Source organism: Motacilla alba, chromosome 5, assembly GCF_015832195.1.
Source record: "Motacilla alba alba isolate MOTALB_02 chromosome 5, Motacilla_alba_V1.0_pri, whole genome shotgun sequence".
Taxonomy (NCBI): domain Eukaryota; kingdom Metazoa; phylum Chordata; class Aves; order Passeriformes; family Motacillidae; genus Motacilla; species Motacilla alba.
This window is the reverse complement of record NC_052020.1, coordinates 47,128,269-47,146,783: the sequence shown is the minus strand read 5'-3', so window position 1 is coordinate 47,146,783 and position 18,515 is coordinate 47,128,269. Positions and strand designations below refer to the sequence as shown.

The following is an 18,515-nucleotide window of genomic DNA, read 5'->3' as shown; positions in this document are numbered from 1 at the left end:
AATCTCTGTTACACACTTAAAATGATGCAATTCCATTCATGCCAGTTCATCTATCCCTGCTTACACACTGCCTACATCTGACTTTCTCAGAGTAAATTCAAGTACAAGTAGAAGAACATGGAAGTAGGCATTACACAGAAACACTAAGGCTAAATTCACACCGTAGTATGTTTCTGTAAACAAAGCGACTGCAATTTTGGAATTAGGCAATGACTAAGAAGGACTGTCTCTGTCTAGTCTGTTAGGAAAGGTAACATATAAGGGATAGATGGGCAAGACGTTTCCAACAACAGTTTATGAGTTCAGTAAAGCAGAGCAATTACCCCTGGTCCTGCTCTGAACTGATACGACTGACAAGGAATGACTCAGCTACACTGTACATGAGAGGTGCACACATTCTCACAACTCACAGTCACTAGCATGGAATAAACAAAACTGCTGCTGGAACAACTGCTACCAAGATACAGGGACATATCCCAAGCCTGATATTTTTATTTCTTAACATTAACCCCTCATAGGGTAATATTTTGCAAAGAGAAACATGCAGAAACATTTATTTTAATGTAAAAGAAGCTAAATAGAATAATATAAATATGAATACCTGCATCATCAAAAGTCCATTCAAATAATAAGGATGTGAAACATCTGATACCTTCTGCTTGTGTCAAAGTATTAGGCAGCAGCAAAAAAGCCTCAGACAGCTGTATCCAGGGGATCTAGCAGAAGTTTTCAAGTGATTCTTAGTCCCTTTCTTCATTCTGTTTAATTATCACTCTTACACCAGAAAGACATTTTTCTTCCATATACAAGGGTGGATAGGCCATAGAGAATTAGCATTCCAAGGCAAAGATTTCATCTTGTCAAAGTTTGGTTTTCAAAGCCTGCAAAGGATACTGTTACTGTTCAGATCGCAAAGACACATCCACAACCTGCTCTAGGAAGGTAAAGATACACTGGTGGAAAGGAGAGGAGAATCAAGATGTAAGAATGCCAGTGACACATTAATTCTCAAAGGGTGAATTTCAAGAAAAACTCAGTTATTAACAATTTCCATCAATGTGCTTTTGTATTACTGGTGTTTTTTAAAAAATCCTTGCCTGAGGACATAACTGTCTTTGGCTAGAGTTGCCAGTTCTGGCCTCACTTTTTGAATCTGACGCGACCTTCTTATTCAGGTACAGAGTCCTATAATTGTGTATAATTAAAAGAGTTGGTTGTTTAGCTGTAATACAGGTTTTGCCAGACTATGTCAATAGAAGCCTTGCTATAGAAATCACTTCAATTTCCTTTTCTGTTTGTCCTCAAGTACTAAAGAGAACTTCTGTTATACAAAAAACTGCCCCTAAAAGATTAAATAAGATGTTCCTACCAACACTGGAGAACTTCTCATTGAATAATGTAGACCTCTTTGAGTTGCTTAGTCTCAAGGACTGTCTACATTCCCATTCTGTCTCCACTGCAAAAAAAAATCCTGTCTAAGTGATTAAATGATCCTGGTTTTGTTTCCTGTGACATAAAGCTTTGGGCTCCAAGGCTTGACAAAATCCAGGGTAACTCAGTGTTGGCATTTAGCGTATCAGCTGGTGGAACAAGGAAAAAAACATAAGTATTACTAAAGTTAACTCTAAAAATAGCTAAATGAACTATTATACAAGTTTACCCCAGAGACCAGGATTAATTTTAAATCTCAACAAAGCTATTTCTTGTCTCGTTCCAAATTCTCCTGTCACAGCATATCTGCAAAGGCACAGATACAGGTCCAAGACTGCAGTCCTAGTTCCTGAAGTCCTAAAATTATAATCAGAATTTCACCTCAGTGAAACAACTTCACATAAAGTTTACAGTGTAGTAATACAAACCAATATATAAAGGAGTTCTGTCTACCTTGCTTTGCAGAGATTCAGAAAAACTTTTAAACTGCCCTGAATGCAATAGTACAGGGTGTATCAACATATCAGCACTAAGAGTCACTCTTCTGAAGAGTCTCAAGAGTACTCAGGTGTTTTGGAACAGGTTGTGGTGCATGCTGCTAACCTGCTTTTAGGGAAAGAGTAGTTGAATCAATACTGACTGCTGTTTCTTCTTTGTGCTAGCAACATATGGAGTCAGAGTACAGGGCCACAGAAGCATCACATCATGACATGTGAAGGGCTTCCTATGCCTACAACAAAGTAATCCTCAAAACACCAGAAGGAATTTGCAAGAAAGACATGTTTAGTAAATACGGAATTGGTGGGATGTTCACATTTAGAGGATAGTGGCCATTGGCTTGATGGGCATCAGTGATGAGTGGTGTCCCTGAGAGGTCCGTACTGGGACCAGTGTCATTCAGTATCTTCATTAATGGTACAGACAAAAGGAATGAGTGCTGCCTCAGCAGGTCTGCCACCAACACCAAGCTGAGCATTGCTAGAACATCATGAGGTTTAAGAAGACCAAGTGCAAGGTGCTACACCTGGGCCAGGGCAAACCCTGGTATCAACACAGGCCAGGGGATGAACAGATCAGAGCAGCCCTGCTAGGAAAGATTTGGGGGTGTTTGTGGGAGAGAGCTGGCTCCTATTGCACTGTGCAATAGCCCAGAAAGCCAATTGTCTTCAGGGCTGCATCCAAATGGCCAGCAAGGCAATGTGACTCTGTCCCTCTACCCTGCTCTCAGGAGACCCAACCTGGAATGCTGGGTCAGGTTTCCTCAGCAGAGAAAGGACATCAACGTGTTTGAAGAAGAAGGGTAACCAAGACCCTGTCCAGAGGAGAGTCACAAGGCAACTAAAGAGACAAAGCACCTCTCCTGTGAGAAAAGGCTGAGAGAATCGGGATTGTTCAGCCTGGAGAAGAGAGCAGCCTGTTATGGAAGCCTTGCAGTACCTAAAGGGGTCCTACAGGAAAGCGGAAAAAAGAATTTTTACAATGGCATGTAGTGATAGGACAGAGATGGCTTCAAACTGAGAGTAGGTTTAAATTGAGTATTAGGAAGAAATTCTTTACTGTGAGGGTGGAGAGGCACTGGAAGAAATTGCCCAGAGTTCCCAACCCTGGAAGCATCTATAGCCATGTTGGCTGGGGCCTTGAGCAAAGTGGCCTAGCTGAAGGTATCTCTGCCCATGGTAGGGGGTTGAAATTAGATGACCTTTGATCCCTTCTGACCCCAGCCATTCAACGATTGAAAAATTGCCTAGAGATTTGTGTTTCAGTCACTAGCATGCAACAGTCATTATTTTACAGGGTACTATCATGTGAAAGCATATTCAGACTAGCAGATGGTCACTAGTATTGGTCACCAGGGCTTAGTGCTGGTGACAGCCCTGGTTGATAACTTCATCAATGATCTGGACAAGGGGATCAAGGGCACCCTTGGTCAGTTTGCAGATGACACCAGGTTTGGTGGGAATGTCACTGTGCTGGAGGGTAGGAAAGGAAAAGCTGGATCCATGGGCTGAGGCTAGTGGTATAAGGTTCAACAAGTCCAAGGGCCAGGTTCTGCACAGGGGTCACAGCAACCCCACACAGCACTACAGGCTGGGGGCAGAATGGCTGGAAAGCTGTCTGATGGAAAAGGTCCTCAGACTGCAGGTTGATAGTGGCTGAACATGAGCCAGCTGTGTCCAGGTGGCCAAGAAGGCCAATGGCATCCTGGCCTGTGTCAGCAATGGGGCGATCAGCAGGACCAGGGCAGGGATTGTCCCTCTGTACTTGGCACCGGTGAGGCCACACCTCGAATGCTGTGTTCAGTTCTGGGCCCCTCAGGACATTGAGGAAGACATTGAGGGGCTGGAGCATTGAGGGCAACAGAGCTGGGGAAGGGTCTGGAGCACAAGACTTGTGAGGAGCAGCTGAGGGAGATGGGGGTGTTTAGCCTGGAGAAGAGGAGGCTCAGAGGTGACCTTACTACTTTCCACAGCCACCTGAAAGGTGTTTGGAGCCAGGTGGGGATCAGACACTTCTCTTAGGCAACAAGTGGCAGGATGTGAGGAAATGGCCTCAATCGGTGTCAGGGGATGTTCAACTTGAGGATCAGGAAGAATTTTCCTTAGTTAAGGCTGTTCAGAGCAGTGGTGGATTCTCAATCTCTAGAAGTGTTCAAAAAATGAATGGGCATGGCACTTAGTGGTATAGTTTATTTGACATGGTGGTGTTTATTCAAAAAGGTTGGACTCAATAACCTTAGAGGTCTTTTCCAACTTTAATGATTCTTTAAGTACATTCTATGTCAAAGACCTTGTTATAGAAACAAAGCTGACACTTTCTATCCTCTGCTCATTTCAACCAGTACTTAACTTCACAGATTCAAAGTATACATTCAAAATTAGAGTAACAATTTTAGAGAGTCATCTACCAGCTGTGACTTCTTGTTTATGCTCCCATTTAGAGCAGCACGAGCAGTTGCATTTTGTTCCACACTTTGCTGGAAGCAAGCATCTGAAAGTTTTGTTAGAATTAGAATGTATTCCCTAATCTGAATGTGAGATTGCATGGCCACAACAGCATCAGTGCTAGAACACAAAACTTATGTCATTATGTGAGTCACATAATGAAAGGAGAGGTGAGCTTCTCTCTGATAGCAGGAAAGCTTCTTTCAGCTTAACTTGACTGTGAAACCAGACACCAGGAAACCATAACTTCAAAAATGCCATAAACCAGCCAAAGTTTCAGGCATTTCACCCCCTCCCAAGCATTGTTCCCATGCTGCTATTCAATTCCTTTGTGCTGGCACAGGTCTTCTTTAAAGTATACAAAGTCCTGGACCACACAGTTGATCAGTTGTAAAACTAACAATCATTTTCAGGCTTTGCCTCAGATAAAGTCCCCAAGGTGCTGTGCAGGCAAAAGGGCAAACATAGTTCAAACACTAGAATAGGCAGAGGACTGGCACTACCATCTTCCTGCACTGTAGCCTGAGAAAAAAAACTGAAATTTTCTCTCTCTCTCATTTTTTTTTTTTTTAATGCACTACATTAAGTCTGCTCTGTATATTCACAGCTGGCTCCTCAGCTGCAGTTTCAACTCAGCAAATATGATTAACAGAAGTATTTGCACCAATCTAAATTTAAATAAAAGTATGTGACTTAGCAACACTTTAGCAGTCTACAGGTACACCTTTTACTTTAAGGTGAATCAATTTTATACTCAGTTTATTTGCATAATACATTTAAGGTCAAACAAATTGTTCATCTGTCCAACTAAGTGAATCAGAATGAAACTTTTATAAAACTTAAGTTGAAATTTGAAAAATAAAGGATGGGAAAAATGAAGAAATACTTTTTATGTTGATATTTACAGCTTGACATGGACAAACTATTTTCCAATATGCTGAGCATTACAGCAGGATCATTTAGCATACCATTAGAACCATAAACTGTATAACTGGAATAGAGTAGCCAGTTTTCCTGATTATGTAACACACAAAAAAAAAAAAATTGATACAATGCAGAAAATCAGCTCCTAAAGTTACATGTAAATGAAAGCTTTAATTTAAAATCAAATTATTTTAAAGTGATTTGCCTGCACCTACAGAAAAATTATTTTTTTCAAAATTAACACCATCACTAAAAACCAGGCCAAAAAAAAAAAAAAAAAGCTTAAAAGCTTTTCAATAGTAGTGGTTTTGACATTCACAATCAACAACATATAATGCATTAAAATATATTCAGAATGTGAGAATGCTCTAGCTAATCAAGGATAGCTTGTACAATAAAGTACAACTTTTCTTCTCGTTGCTGCGGCCTTTTTAAGTCACCAAAACTCTAGAAGCATTGAATTCTTTCCAGTCTAGACAGAGTAGCTACTGTGTCTTCAAAAACTGTGTTAAATATTTTAGAAAGGAATGGTGTTGTTTTCTACACTGATAGATAGGATCTCTCCAAAAACAACGGTTTTGTTCCCAAAAGGATGAATAATTCAATCTTCCACCTTGATAACTCATTATTACTGTGTTATTTTGAGTAAGACACAAAAGTCAAGGTCTGGAAGCTTTAACACTAAGAAGGCACAAATGAAAAACAAAAAAAAAGGAGTTGAATACAAAATCATACAGTACACACAAGAATGTAAAAGCCCTAGGGAAATCTATCAGAAAAGCCCTCAGAAGACAAACCACCCTGCAGTGCACATGCCAGTAAGCACCCAGAACCAGATTCATCAGGCAAAGAACACCTACTTTGGGCTGTATACCATAAAAGAGTGAGCTATGGTAAGACAAATTAATACAAGTAATAACACCAATCAAGCATCAGAAAACATGGAAACTAATTACAGGCAGAAATTCACAGCAGGAAAAAAAATTATTGTCCCTGAGCTGCTTATTGCCACCGTCCTGGTGGAGGTCACGATGCCCTGAGGTGGAATGTAAACTATTCAGTTGCTTCAGAGTGTTCCAGCAGCTTCTCTTAATCTGCTGATGGTTTTATGATAAGCCATCAGTCTTGACGCTGACTTGGTTGAGACACACAGCTATTCTGCTGTCTTTGCTCTTCTGTTGGGCCAATATCATGCCAAGTACAGACAGAACACAATTCTTCAGTGATTCCTGTTAGAGGCTCCAGAAACCACCAAACACACAAGTAGAAGCTCTAAAACATAGATCTGAGACACTCAAATTCCTCTCCCTCCCTAAGTCCCTAAACCCATTTGGTTTCAATGAGAAGTTCATAAACACCCCTGACAGTCTGGTCTAAGGAAGCCCAGTTCCTCTACCAGAATCAAGGTTAAATGAGATTAAAATAAATTACAGTCCACTTTGTTACCACATTCTTATTAAATTAGAACTTGCTCAGTCTAATTGCAGGATGTTACCTAATTAAAACCGAGTATTTTGGGCATCAGCAGTTTAAAGCAGAAGTTCACTTGCGCTCAAGTCATATTAAAGTAACTCTAGCCACCAGGAGAGCTACTACATCCTCTCCTTTTGCTTGCAGAACTGTTTCTATATCCACATGATGCAGCAAATCAAAGAGTTGATTTATCTGAAAATTAATGTGACTAGAAATCATCAGCTTTAGCTAGATCTTCTAATCAATCTACCTCATTACATAATTATCTGAAAAGTAGTACTAGCAGAAAAGGGGAGACTGAAAGCAAAGAAGTTCACTATAAATAATGATAATGATAGAGAGATTAACTTTCCAAGATTATCAAAATTACAATTTTCACTTTAGAACGTGAAACCAAATTAGGACAGGCAACAACAAAAAAACAATTACAATGAAATCATATCTCTATGGAACTGAGATCTCACACAAGATCAATCTATCAATGTCCTCATCACATGCTAAAAACATTTGTAGGTATAGAATTACATCATACTTAAGAGAACACAATGATAAGAAATTTACAAAATCTGTGACCATACATCATGGCTAGACACAGACAAGACACTGTGGAAATACAAAATAATCATTAGATGGTTACAAATACAGACAGGATGAGCAAAGCAATTAACTTCACCATATCAAGTAAAAGTCCACACCAGAAACTGTACGGTACTACTGGCAAATGAGAAGCAAAGAACACAAGAAGTGAAAAGAGAATAATAACTGATGAAACTCAGAGTTGGAAAATTAATACCTTCTCATATATACAGTAAGCAAGAACCATTCACTAGGAAAAAAAAGAAAATCTATCCTCTCCAACTTGGATCTCAATGTATCCATTTTCAGACTACTTTAGTAAAAGACTTCAGGAGCAGAAATCTTCTAAAAACAAGTATATAACAAACATACAACAACTCTGCATATAAGCAAATCCGAGTTCAAGGGTGGGGAGGAGAAGTTGGGGGCAGGTTTTAGAAGGAAAGTAAGTGAAAAGAGAATAAAGTGGTTGAGTTTTTTGGATCAGAATGAAAGCCTTTAAAATGTGAAGACTCCTTCTGAACTTTCCCAGAAAATCACTAGTAAACATTAGCTTCCCTGTAGCATACAAAGCTTTTACCCATTATTAACAGTTCCATTGCACTGTAAAAGCAACCCTGAAGATACTCACCTCAGTAAACTTAAAATCTTCAACTTGCAGATTAATAAAGGTGCAATAAGTAAATGACAATAAAAAAAAATTGCAACAAAAGTACTATTTTGATGTTACCTGTAGATATTTAAGATGAGAGATCTGCTTTCTATTATTGTTCTTGTATATTTTTAATGTATATGGAGATAACACCATCTTTTCCAAGTGGGATACAACAGAGGTGTCATTAACAATTTGTTTCAACCTCAGCAAAGCTATTTCTATAGACAGATTTTCAGAAAAGGCTTTTTGGATAAAATCAAGATTAGTCCCACATACGGAACAACCTGAAGAACAGTAATAATGCATCTGTGTGAGAAAATGAGGCACAGAGAGACTGGACTGACATGAATATCAAACAGCAATAGGCAGGTATATTGTATTAAAACAGATGAAAAATTCCTGACAAGCCAAAAGTACATAGTCTTGTTTATTATATAAAAGGTACTACTAGGTTACAGGCAGCTTTTCAACTCTGCTTTTACTCCACTCAGTACAATGACAGCAACATGCTATTCAACAGCAACAGCTTCCACTGGATGACTGGATTAACATACATGCACAGTAAGACTAGCTGACAGAAAGCCTATCAAGCAGAGGTGAAGGTACCTTTCAGCAATGAGAACAATGCAGAGGGAAAAATGAACACTTCATTAAAAGAAAAAGAATGTTATGTCTCAAACAGCCGCTCTAATAGAGAAAATCAGATAAAGATGTCAGGAGAAAGTCAAGGTCAGGTTGAAAAGCAATTGATAAGATTAAGGACATGAAGTGGAGCCTTTTGCCATTTAAAAAGGCAATGATCTAGTTAGGACATATATGCTGGAAATGTGATTTTTAACTGGAAAAGGAGCAAAGAAATTTACTACCACACTGGAAAAGGAAAAAAAAAATCACCTATGCTGGTTGTCGTGAGGTAAAACCCAGAATGGATACACATCCTTTCAGTGATATGTACCACATGCAAACTGTTTCCTCTGAATTTCCCTGCAGTCAACAGACTGCTTTGATTACAGCAACTAAGAGCAAAGCAAGTTTTAAAAGCCTCTATTTAATAAATTTCAGTAGTCAGTATCAAAAGCAGTATCAGCGGACAAAAATGATAACTTACAAATACTACCATGCACCCCAAAAAGAGAAAACTGTATCACCAAGAATATCTATTCTAGATACTGAGCACAGGCATAGACTAGAAAAGCCTTAAAATAGCAGAATAAGCAAACTGAGAGGGAGCTGCAGCTGGTTCTCCAATTACTAGGCATTGTTTAAAAATGCATATGCAACTCAAAATCCCCCAGAACATTTGTACTCTCAAAGACGACTTACACAGTAGTTGAAAGATTCATACTTTAAACTACCAAATTTAAGTTATTCAAATAGCTGCAAATAAATGCTTTCAACAAGAAGAAGGAGGTAAGATGATGAAAACCAGAACAGAGGGAAGTATTAACACAGTATTTTCTACAGTAATTTCTACGGACTATAGAACTAATCTCTCAAATTTTCTCTTCTGAAAGTCCAAACACACACAGGATGCTAGAACAGCTGTTACCAGCCTGTGTTAACTGCCCATGAGTGAATATTTGCTTGGAGTGAGTATGAACTCCCTGAATTATTGGTATTAATAACATTGACACTCAGGGAATCTTGCAAAATCAACTGCAGGGGAAAAGATGATTAAGTACAACTCTGTGCTGGTGAAGAACATATTAAAAGCTCAGAAATTCTTATACATGTACACAGACACCCCATTATAGGGTGATTGTTTTGTAAATTACAGTACCTACTATCATCTTGCTACATGCTTAACATAGTTGAAGGTAAAAGAACTACGAATAGACAGAAAATTAAAGGAGTGAAGAGTAAAAGAGTAAAAAAGCTATGTATAAACACAATGGTCAGCAATGTTTCACAGCAACATTTTAGGAAATACCTGAGTAGATAAACAGCCCTTTCAATATCACTGAGTTCTTCATCAACTGTCAATCTTTCTATTTCTTCTGGCGTCTGTCAAGTGTGAAATAGAGATTATGAGTTTACAATGCCTGACTACTTCACTGTTTTAATCTTAATACAATCCGTTTCTCTCCACACATACCAGGATAGCTTCATGAGTAATTTGAATTTATTCATGAAACCTCTTGCCAACATTTCAAATTCAATCAAATAAATCATTCACCAGGAAAAGATGGAACATCAGAGAAGTACAGTTTCAAGTCAGACACTATCACTATTAAACAAGTGGCATATAATTTAATCTGCAGACCCAAGCTAGTCTATTCGTTCCCATCTTAACAGTCTTATACTGAAAACATCAAATCCCTGCTATATAGAATTCGAGATTGTTTATTCTAAAATGACTGAGAACAATGTTTCAAATCCTGGTGCTGTAAAAAAACAAACCAAACAAACAAACCAACCCAAACAAGCGCCAGAAAAATGGTCTATTCACTTATTTGTGCATAATTAAAACAGACCAAATTTAAAATGGATTTTAAAGCATCGTTCTTTTTCGAGGTATATACCTTCAGGCTCCTGCGTACTGGCCTCTCTATAATAGTTAGTTCCTGCAGGTCTTCTATGTATCCAAAAAGACTGCTATGACTAAAATCCATTTTGGAGAGGATTATCGGGCGCATGTAACAACTAAAGCCTTCGGCAGCCGGCGCTGTCCCCGAGCCTCATCTCGCAGCGAGGGCGGCAGGACGAAGCCCCGGGCGCTCCCGCGGCGGGCGGCAGCCCCGGCTCGGCGCACACACTGCGGCAGCGCCGCCGGCCGCCACCCCCGCCCAGCCTCCCGCCGCCAAACTTTCCGCTCCGCCCGGGCGGCGGGGCCGGTGCCCGCAGCCCCGAGAGCCCCCTGCGGCCGCCGGTGCCTCGGCGGCCGGGAGTTTCGAGCCAAGTTTGCCCTCGTCGCTGGCCACCCCTGTCCGCAGCGAGGGCGCGGGGACCGGGACGCCCCCGGGCTCCAGAAGGGCCGGGCGGAGCCCTCGGCAGCGGGCTCGCTCCTCAGCGACGGGGCAGGAGGGCACGGCAGGGCGCGGAGCGGAACGGCCCCGCCGCGCTGCCCGGGTGCCGCCTCCCCGCCCGCCCCGGGAGGAGGGACGGTCGCTGTGGTGCAGTGACGCTCCCCGCCCCCGTCCCGCGGCGCAGCCCCTCGGCTCCCTCCCCGGCTGAGCGCCGCAGCCCCCGGCCGGGGCAGCCCCAGCCCCGCCGAGCCGGTCACCGCGGCAACGCGGCGCTGCCGCGGCCTCCGCGGGCAGGGCAGGGCAGGGCAGGGCAGTGCGGGGCGCGGCGGAGGCGCGGCCCCCTCAGCGCCCGGCCCCGCGGGGCTGCCCGGCCGCGCTGCGGCCTCGGGGGCTGCCCCGCGCACGGCGGCACCGCCGCGGCCGCTGCTCCTCCACCCCGGCCCTCGGGCGCGCCGCGTTCCCCGCCAGCGGCGCTGGGACCCCCACCAGTATCGCCCGTCTCACAGGTGTGTCAAATCAAATTACACTGGAGAAACTGAACACAAGTGCTGTTTTTATTGAAAAGTCTAAAACAGGTTCCTCCCCCAATGATTAATATTAATGTTAAAAAAAATTACTTCTTTGGCAGTAAACTGTGAAACTCCGACAAAGACATCGCTTACAATCTTCATAAATTCTTATTCTTCACCTTTTGCATTCTAGAGCCAGGTTACAAACCACACACACTCACAGCACCAGCAGAGATTTCCTTACGGAATAGTTTTCCTGATACATGCAGTTAGGCCTTGGATGCCTTTACCATTTTGGCTCACAAATGTGGATTGCCTCAGGGGTTGAAGGGAGAGTCCTCTTTTCAAAACAAAAGTATGCTAATTACCTCAGATTCATATACAAATAAGCAAGGATTATCTTTAAAAACTTAGAAAGAGAGCTTCTTTTGGGGTGGGTTAGTGATGCAAAATGCATACAGGACAAGAATCATCACGCAGAGTTGGACTCAGCATTTACTGACATAAGTAATTCACCAGACCTCTAGACAGTGGCCTTTGCAATGGTTATATGAGCACATCAGTCAGTCACACTCAGACCAGGAATTAAAAAACCTGTAAATATTTCACAAGGGCTTGTTTGAGGAGGTGTGATTTTTTTTTTTTTTTTATCCTTGGGAAATGCCCACGTGACCAAGTAAGTTTTGTTGATAAAGAATAAAAGTAATTCCAGAAATCATACAGATTATATGATACTATGTGGTATATCACCCAGAATTTTATTAATTTTTATTCTGTGACTGGCAAGCACCTCAGCAAAGTATTTTCTAATTATGTTGGGGAAAAAAACCCCAAAAGCATTCCTCATTTCCCATTTTCCCTAATTTAATAGTCCAAAGAAAAATAAATACCACTTCATAATGTACACAATGTAGGTTATGCACTGCGTAATTATAATCCTGCTCAGGACTCAGCACCTGAACTATGCAGAAGTTCAATTCAGAATTTTGTCTGTTTGCCACCACTGAGAGACAGCCAAAACTGCAGCAGCTGTTGCTCACCACTTCCAAATGAGCGACCTCTGACTGGAATTGGTTTTTACAGTCCACCAGACTCTTAAAAAATGCAATTTTGATGTTCATTCTAATCCCTTAGCCTTACAAAACAAGGTTGTTTTTATTCTATTTGTACTCCAAGTAAAAAAGTAGCCATGAACAGTGGTTCTTCAGGAAATCTCCATGTCAAGGCAAACCTGTAACAAGAATAATATAAAAGAAACATGCTCAAAAATATGAATCTACTTCAGAACAGTGCTTGCAATGTAGCACACACAAACCTCAGTAGGAAAAAGATATTATTTAGTGTATTTTCCAGTTTGTTGCTAAGAAACTGTTGCTTCATTTCACTATTGTCACTTGCAGAAAAATTTTGATTGTTCTTTTGCCATTTTGGTCATCTCACTGTAACAGCTATATAAATAAATTGGTTATAAAGGGAAAAACACTGGATTGTGTTCAATGTGCTTTCATCTGCAGCCTGGTCTCCATATTCTTTTGTGTAACTTAGTTCTCTCCAAAAAGATCTAAAAATCAAATAGATTATTTTATGAGAGCACAGAAAAGATCCTTAAATTTATTTTTATGTAACATATGAAATCTGTAAGATCACAGTCATTGTGCTTATCCTTTCTCTGAGAACTAATAACGTGCCCCTGCAGTGTCTAATCTGCTGCCCTCTGTCCAAAAGTAGTTAAAAGCACATGCAAAAAGATAGAATAACAGAGAAAACAGAAAGTGTTGTTTTTCTTCAAATCTTCCAGCTATTTGTATGATTTTTTTTTTACCTGGCAGTAGGACCTAATACCCAACTACTTTACAAAGTTTAAATTAATGATTTTCTCTTGTAAAAACTGGCTCTGCTATATTCATAAGAGGAAGCTGATGAGTCCAGTTCCTTGCTATGACAACCATGAACACTGTCATACTCATGTCAAACATTATATTAAAACTAACAACTTTTTGTCTTCAAGTATTCTTTACTCATTAGTTGTCATAGAAACTTAAGATCTCCTATATAAAATTACTGTTGGCATGTTTACCAAGTTTCTTCGTCTGTTAGTGTCCTTTACTTTATTCTTCCTTTCCTGGTATGTAAAGACTGCAGTCCTATCTGCTCTAATCCTGGATTAAACAAGCTAAACTCAGAATTTAGTTTTCACTCCTAAAACAGGCTCTTCATTCTCCTGACCACCCTAGCAGTTCCCTTGGCATGTGCTGCAGTTTGACTTCACCTCTCTTGAATTAATGTGATCAGAATATAGTATTGAAAATAAAAAATATCTGGGAAATAATGCCTCTTGCAAAGAATGAATATCTGTACAGGAGTTAGTTTACCAAATATACTACATTGGCAGCTCACAGTTAATTATTGCAAAAACAAGGCGTCCCCCGACAACGAGGGGAGAGAAAAATGATGAGGCATCTGGCTCCATCTTCAGAAGGCTGATGAAGTACTTTATAAATCTACAATTGAATCTGCCATGCACTCACAAGCTCACAACTGCACAGACTGCACTCTCTCTCACTCTTCCATGACTCTCGCTGACTGCTCTCACACAGTCTGGCCACAGATACACTCCTGGCCTTGACTGGCCAAGGGAAGAAAACATCCTCACTTTGGGTAAACAATCTCCACATTCCATTCTACTTTGGCACAACACAGGCACAGCAAGTGATAAGAACTGTGTTTCTCTTTCTCTGATGTTCAGAGAACGTGAATCCAAAAAAATCCTGGGAAAAGCTGTGCCTTGCTTTTCTCCATGAGGAGAAATGTGGTAACAGTTAATCTTGTGGTCAATTACCAGTGTCATCCACACTGACCTAAAATTAAGTCCCATCTCAATGGTATACATTCTCAGTATTAGCTTTACCTGAACAGTGCTGTACTTTGGATAATACAATTAATCCAATTATACTGGTCCTCGAGGTCCTTTCAATCAGCTTTGATATCATAATTCCCCTCTGTATTAATAACTGTGTCATCAGCAAATTTAATATTGTATCACAGTTATTCATTAAATAAGATTAGTCCACATAACTTTAAGAAACTCAGGCAAACTCCATATAGCTGATAGGTTAATCTATCAATATACACACCAATGTGCTGCCCCAAAAGAAACATACATTTCCCTCCTCTTTATCCAACTTCATTCCCCTTTGAAGTTCTGTCCTATTCCTTTTTTCCCTATGAAGAATATTTTGAGGTTGTCCAAGATTACATGCACTTTATTTTTCTGCCCAGAAAACCAGTTACCCTCTTAAGGGACATGGCCTGATTTCCCATTTCCCCTTGGTTAACCAATACTAACTTTTATTTAATTTCCTGTTATCTTCATAACTTCCTTTAGTATTCTTCGCTTGAGAATACATTCTGAAGTTTCTACTGCATCTGACTGCATTTGCAACCATTCCAAATGTTTCTCTCATATTAAATGGAGTTGTCTTTGCTAATCTTCAATCACAGAAAACTCTTCACCTTGATAAATCTGTACTTGAAATAGTCCTTGCTGCTAGAATAAACATGCCAGTAGTCTTAAATCTCATGCTTACAGATTATCTTGTTCTCCTGGCTTTATGAACTCATTTGCTGAAGGAGGAGCATGATGCTTGACACAAGTAAGAAATGCATTTGTGAAGATGGAAGAAAAAACAGAGAAAAAGTAAAAAAAGGCAGCACAGGCAAAGGGGTATATATTTTCAAATGAGGTTTAATAATAGAGTTATTTTTTCCATGGTGCTATGTTCTAAGATCTTGTCAGTCCTAGAACAATATTCCAGAACCTCTGAAAATGACAACAAAGGCCTTAAGCCCAAGAACCAAGGCTTTACCTTGCCACTTCAGGACCAGGACAACAAGCCTCATCTGGCTGCATGACAGAAAAGAGAGAAGAGAAAATTTTACAGTCTGCAAGGCACAGGAGGCATCAGGTCCCCCACTGGCCAGCAGCTGCATGTTCTTCAGGTGCACACTGCACTGTGAGTATTAATATAAATCACAGTATGGTGACATTCTTTTGTTAGCAGAAACAGCTATCAAAATCAGTAATTAAGCACATACTGACATAGCTGCAAGAGACAAAAGGAAAAAAAAAAAGAAAAGAGAGAAGCCAAAGAATTTCATTACTAAGTGAAAGCCTACATCAGTTGCTGACATGCACATTCAACTGTTCCTAGTGCTGAATTCAGCTACATGAAACTCAAAATTAAAGGTACCAGTCAAAACATTCTCTGGCTTAAGCTTTCTTAGGAGAATTTTTCCATAATTTAGAAAAAATCAAAATATTAATTGAAAAAACATGTAATATCTATTATGTAATACTGCACAGTAGGGGCCAAACCACCATCCCTGGGCTACTGATCTGCAGGAATGTAAATTTTCAGCTGAGAAGAACAGGACCTGTTACCAGGTAAAGTTCTGTAATGAGGACATCAAACCCTTCAAGTTCTCTTGGGCTCTCAGACATACTGGCTTAAATACCTTGGAAACTATTGATAGAATAACAAAATCTGCATGTACTGACATGAGTTATGCAAGCAAATGACATAATTCCTTAACTTATTAATACAGGTTATTATCTTCAATTGACAGTTTCCTGGTATTTAAAGAACTGTTGATCTAAAGAAGCCCTAGGGGGTAAAGCAGACCTGTTTCATTTGTCATTTATAGTTTTACTAAGAGCTCACTCTGCACTGTCAATAATGGAATTGTATTTACCAGGAGTTTAACAGCTGACTCTCTGTTAGACACGAAGGTGAACTTCTCATTGACAAAGCCTTTGTCACAACCAAAGCTGGGCCTCTTTCAGGTCACAAAGGCTCAGAAAGATTAATATTACCAAGGCTTAGAAAGATTATTGTTACTGTAAGACTAAGCAAATGTTTAGTTCCCTTGGTTATCCCATTTCAAAGCAACTCAAATAACCAAACTGAGAAAGTCACCATGTCTGTCTGTGTAGGCTGTTCTGCAGCTATTGCTTATTACCAACAGACAGACACATCCCTTCTTTCAAATTGAGATTTAGGGCCTGTAATTCAGTCCCTCAGTCTAGAATATAGAGCTCAGTACAGATCAAGAAGAAAATCAGCTGCACCCCTCACATGAATTCTTACAGAAAAAATCAGAATACTCCTATGTCCCAGAAAAACATGTCCACAATTACATTAGATAGCATAATTCAACATAATTTGGCAAATTATTTCCATACTGAATCTTCCTTCAGGACAAAGCTGGAATTTCTACAACTACAAAAGGACATGTAATTATACCTAGGAATAACAGGCAAGAACTCTTCTTTCCAAGCTTTTTCATTATTTTTATTCAGTGTCAGTGTTAAGTCAGCCACACCAGAATTTCAGAGTAATCTATTTCTTTTGCTTCTGCAAATTTACTTTTGCTTACATGCAGTAAATAAGAGAGAAAATGAAAAATATTGTAAAAAAGCCTTTTTGTCACTTGTTTTGAATCTAAACAACCTGTACGGAAAGGTAGTTTTAATGAAGGAGTGCATGAAGAGTGCTGAGAGCCTTCCTCAAGGCTGGCACGAGGATGCAGTCCCAGTTCCTGTCAGTGAGACAGTCCTGTTGGCCATCGCTGCCTCCAGCTCAGCACTACACAAATCAGGTTTGATGGCTGTACTGTAAAAGGAACCATGTAAAACATGTAAACCATGCACACCAGCAAGGAGGGGGGTTCTTCTGAAAAAACTGAATTCTGTAAGTGCTCCAGAGCTGAGGCTGGGGGGGTTTTGCCACGTGCCAAAGTCACTGCCTCAGCTCACAGGGCAGCTAAGCTCTCTGTGGTGCAGAAGTGACACTGCTCCCTCCTGACTGGCAGCCTGACCTTTCCCTCTCTGCCAAAATCCACTCACCAGGAAAACTCCTGCAACGTGTCCTCTCTGCCACAGAAAGAGCAATTTACTCACTGGGGTCTGTTCTACACACAAAAACCAGCAGCACTGTCTCCATCTCCACAGGCACATTGCCCTGGTATTTCTGTGGGGGAAGAACAGTATTTTACACATTTTACAGGGGATTTCTGAGTATTTGAGACATGTTTACAAGAAGTAAACTCAAGGGTGTGTACATATTTCTGTCCAGACAAGCCCAGGAAAAATTCTAACAAGACTGAGTAGTGCCAAAAAATACACTTAATCCTGCTCTAATAATTAGATTATTAATAAAATACACTGATATATTTTACATTAACTACACCATAAATTAATTAAAGGGGAGTCCCTGCTCCCTGAACTCACCTCCTGACTGCCACTGATTTAAACTCATCTCATACAGAAGATCAGGACCAAGCTTCAAAAGCTCTTTAGCCTTGCTCATGGAATATGAATTGGAAGCAACCCCTCATATTGGGCATTGGTAAGTCATTAGTGATGACCACCTGGAACTGAAACTGTCATTGAAAACATCTAATATGCTTATTTCTGCCCTTAGACTTAAAATATTTAAAAGGAAAAAAAAAGTAGAGAAAACAATCCTCTGTTTTCCCATCTTCTCACAGAACCAGGAAAGACCTGCAAATACCAAACTGAAGAAACAACTGTAACTGTGGTTGTAATTGCATTGAACCGACTGTCCCAGTCTCTACCGCCTCCACAGCTCCTGGTTTTCAACTCACTCTCCCCGTCTCATAGCAAGACGCTCTTCTGAACATCAGCCAACCTTTTAGAAGAGACAACAACCTTCCATTACGATTTATGCCGTACTCTTCCTGCGGCAGGATGCAGCTGCGAGGAGCATGGCTCACACAAGAGGAAAAGACCCTTGCTGTGGCCTCGGTGGTGCTCGCTCCTTCCCTGTAGCTACCTGCAACACGTAACCCTGCCCGTAAGAGGCATTAAAAACACCAGCACGCGAACACCCAAGCGAGCGTGAATAACAAGTCTCTGTTGCTGCAGGAGCGGTGCCGGTGCCGCTCCGGGCGGGATTCCCGCGGCCTCTCCCGCCTCCCCTCCTGACCGCGCCCGGCCGTCGCCGCGCAGTGACGTCAC

At 40.8% G+C, this 18,515-nt stretch overlaps 1 protein-coding gene and 1 long non-coding RNA gene across 7 annotated transcripts in view; both read right to left on the bottom strand.

The window, feature by feature from the left end:
• PPP4R4 (protein phosphatase 4 regulatory subunit 4) overlaps positions 1-11,120 on the bottom strand; it is a 56,439-nt gene extending 45,319 nt beyond the window's left edge. The window contains exons 1-2 of one of the 4 annotated variants that reach the window (XR_005257155.1): positions 10,524-11,120; positions 9,932-10,005 (exon numbers count right to left, since the gene is read on the bottom strand). Coding sequence is in view for 2 of the 4 variants with exons in the window: in XM_038138806.1 (XP_037994734.1) it covers positions 9,932-10,005; positions 10,524-10,637 (188 nt within the window). In the remaining 2 variants the exon portion in view is untranslated. The remainder of the gene's footprint in view (positions 1-9,931; positions 10,006-10,523) is intronic. The other 3 variants (XR_005257154.1, XM_038138806.1, XM_038138804.1) reach the window with 3 other exon arrangements.
• A 1,605-nt stretch (positions 11,121-12,725) lies between these two features.
• On the bottom strand, positions 12,726-18,494 carry LOC119701794. Of its 3 annotated transcripts, none has more exons than XR_005257186.1 (3): positions 17,766-18,494; positions 17,382-17,505; positions 12,726-17,148 (listed from the first exon to the last, which is right to left on the bottom strand). It is a non-coding gene; the product is annotated as an uncharacterized LOC119701794 (long non-coding RNA). The 3 variants fall into 3 exon arrangements; XR_005257187.1 differs by having other exon boundaries at positions 18,098-18,494; XR_005257188.1 differs by having other exon boundaries at positions 18,187-18,492.
• Between the last annotated feature and the right edge of the window lie 21 nt (positions 18,495-18,515).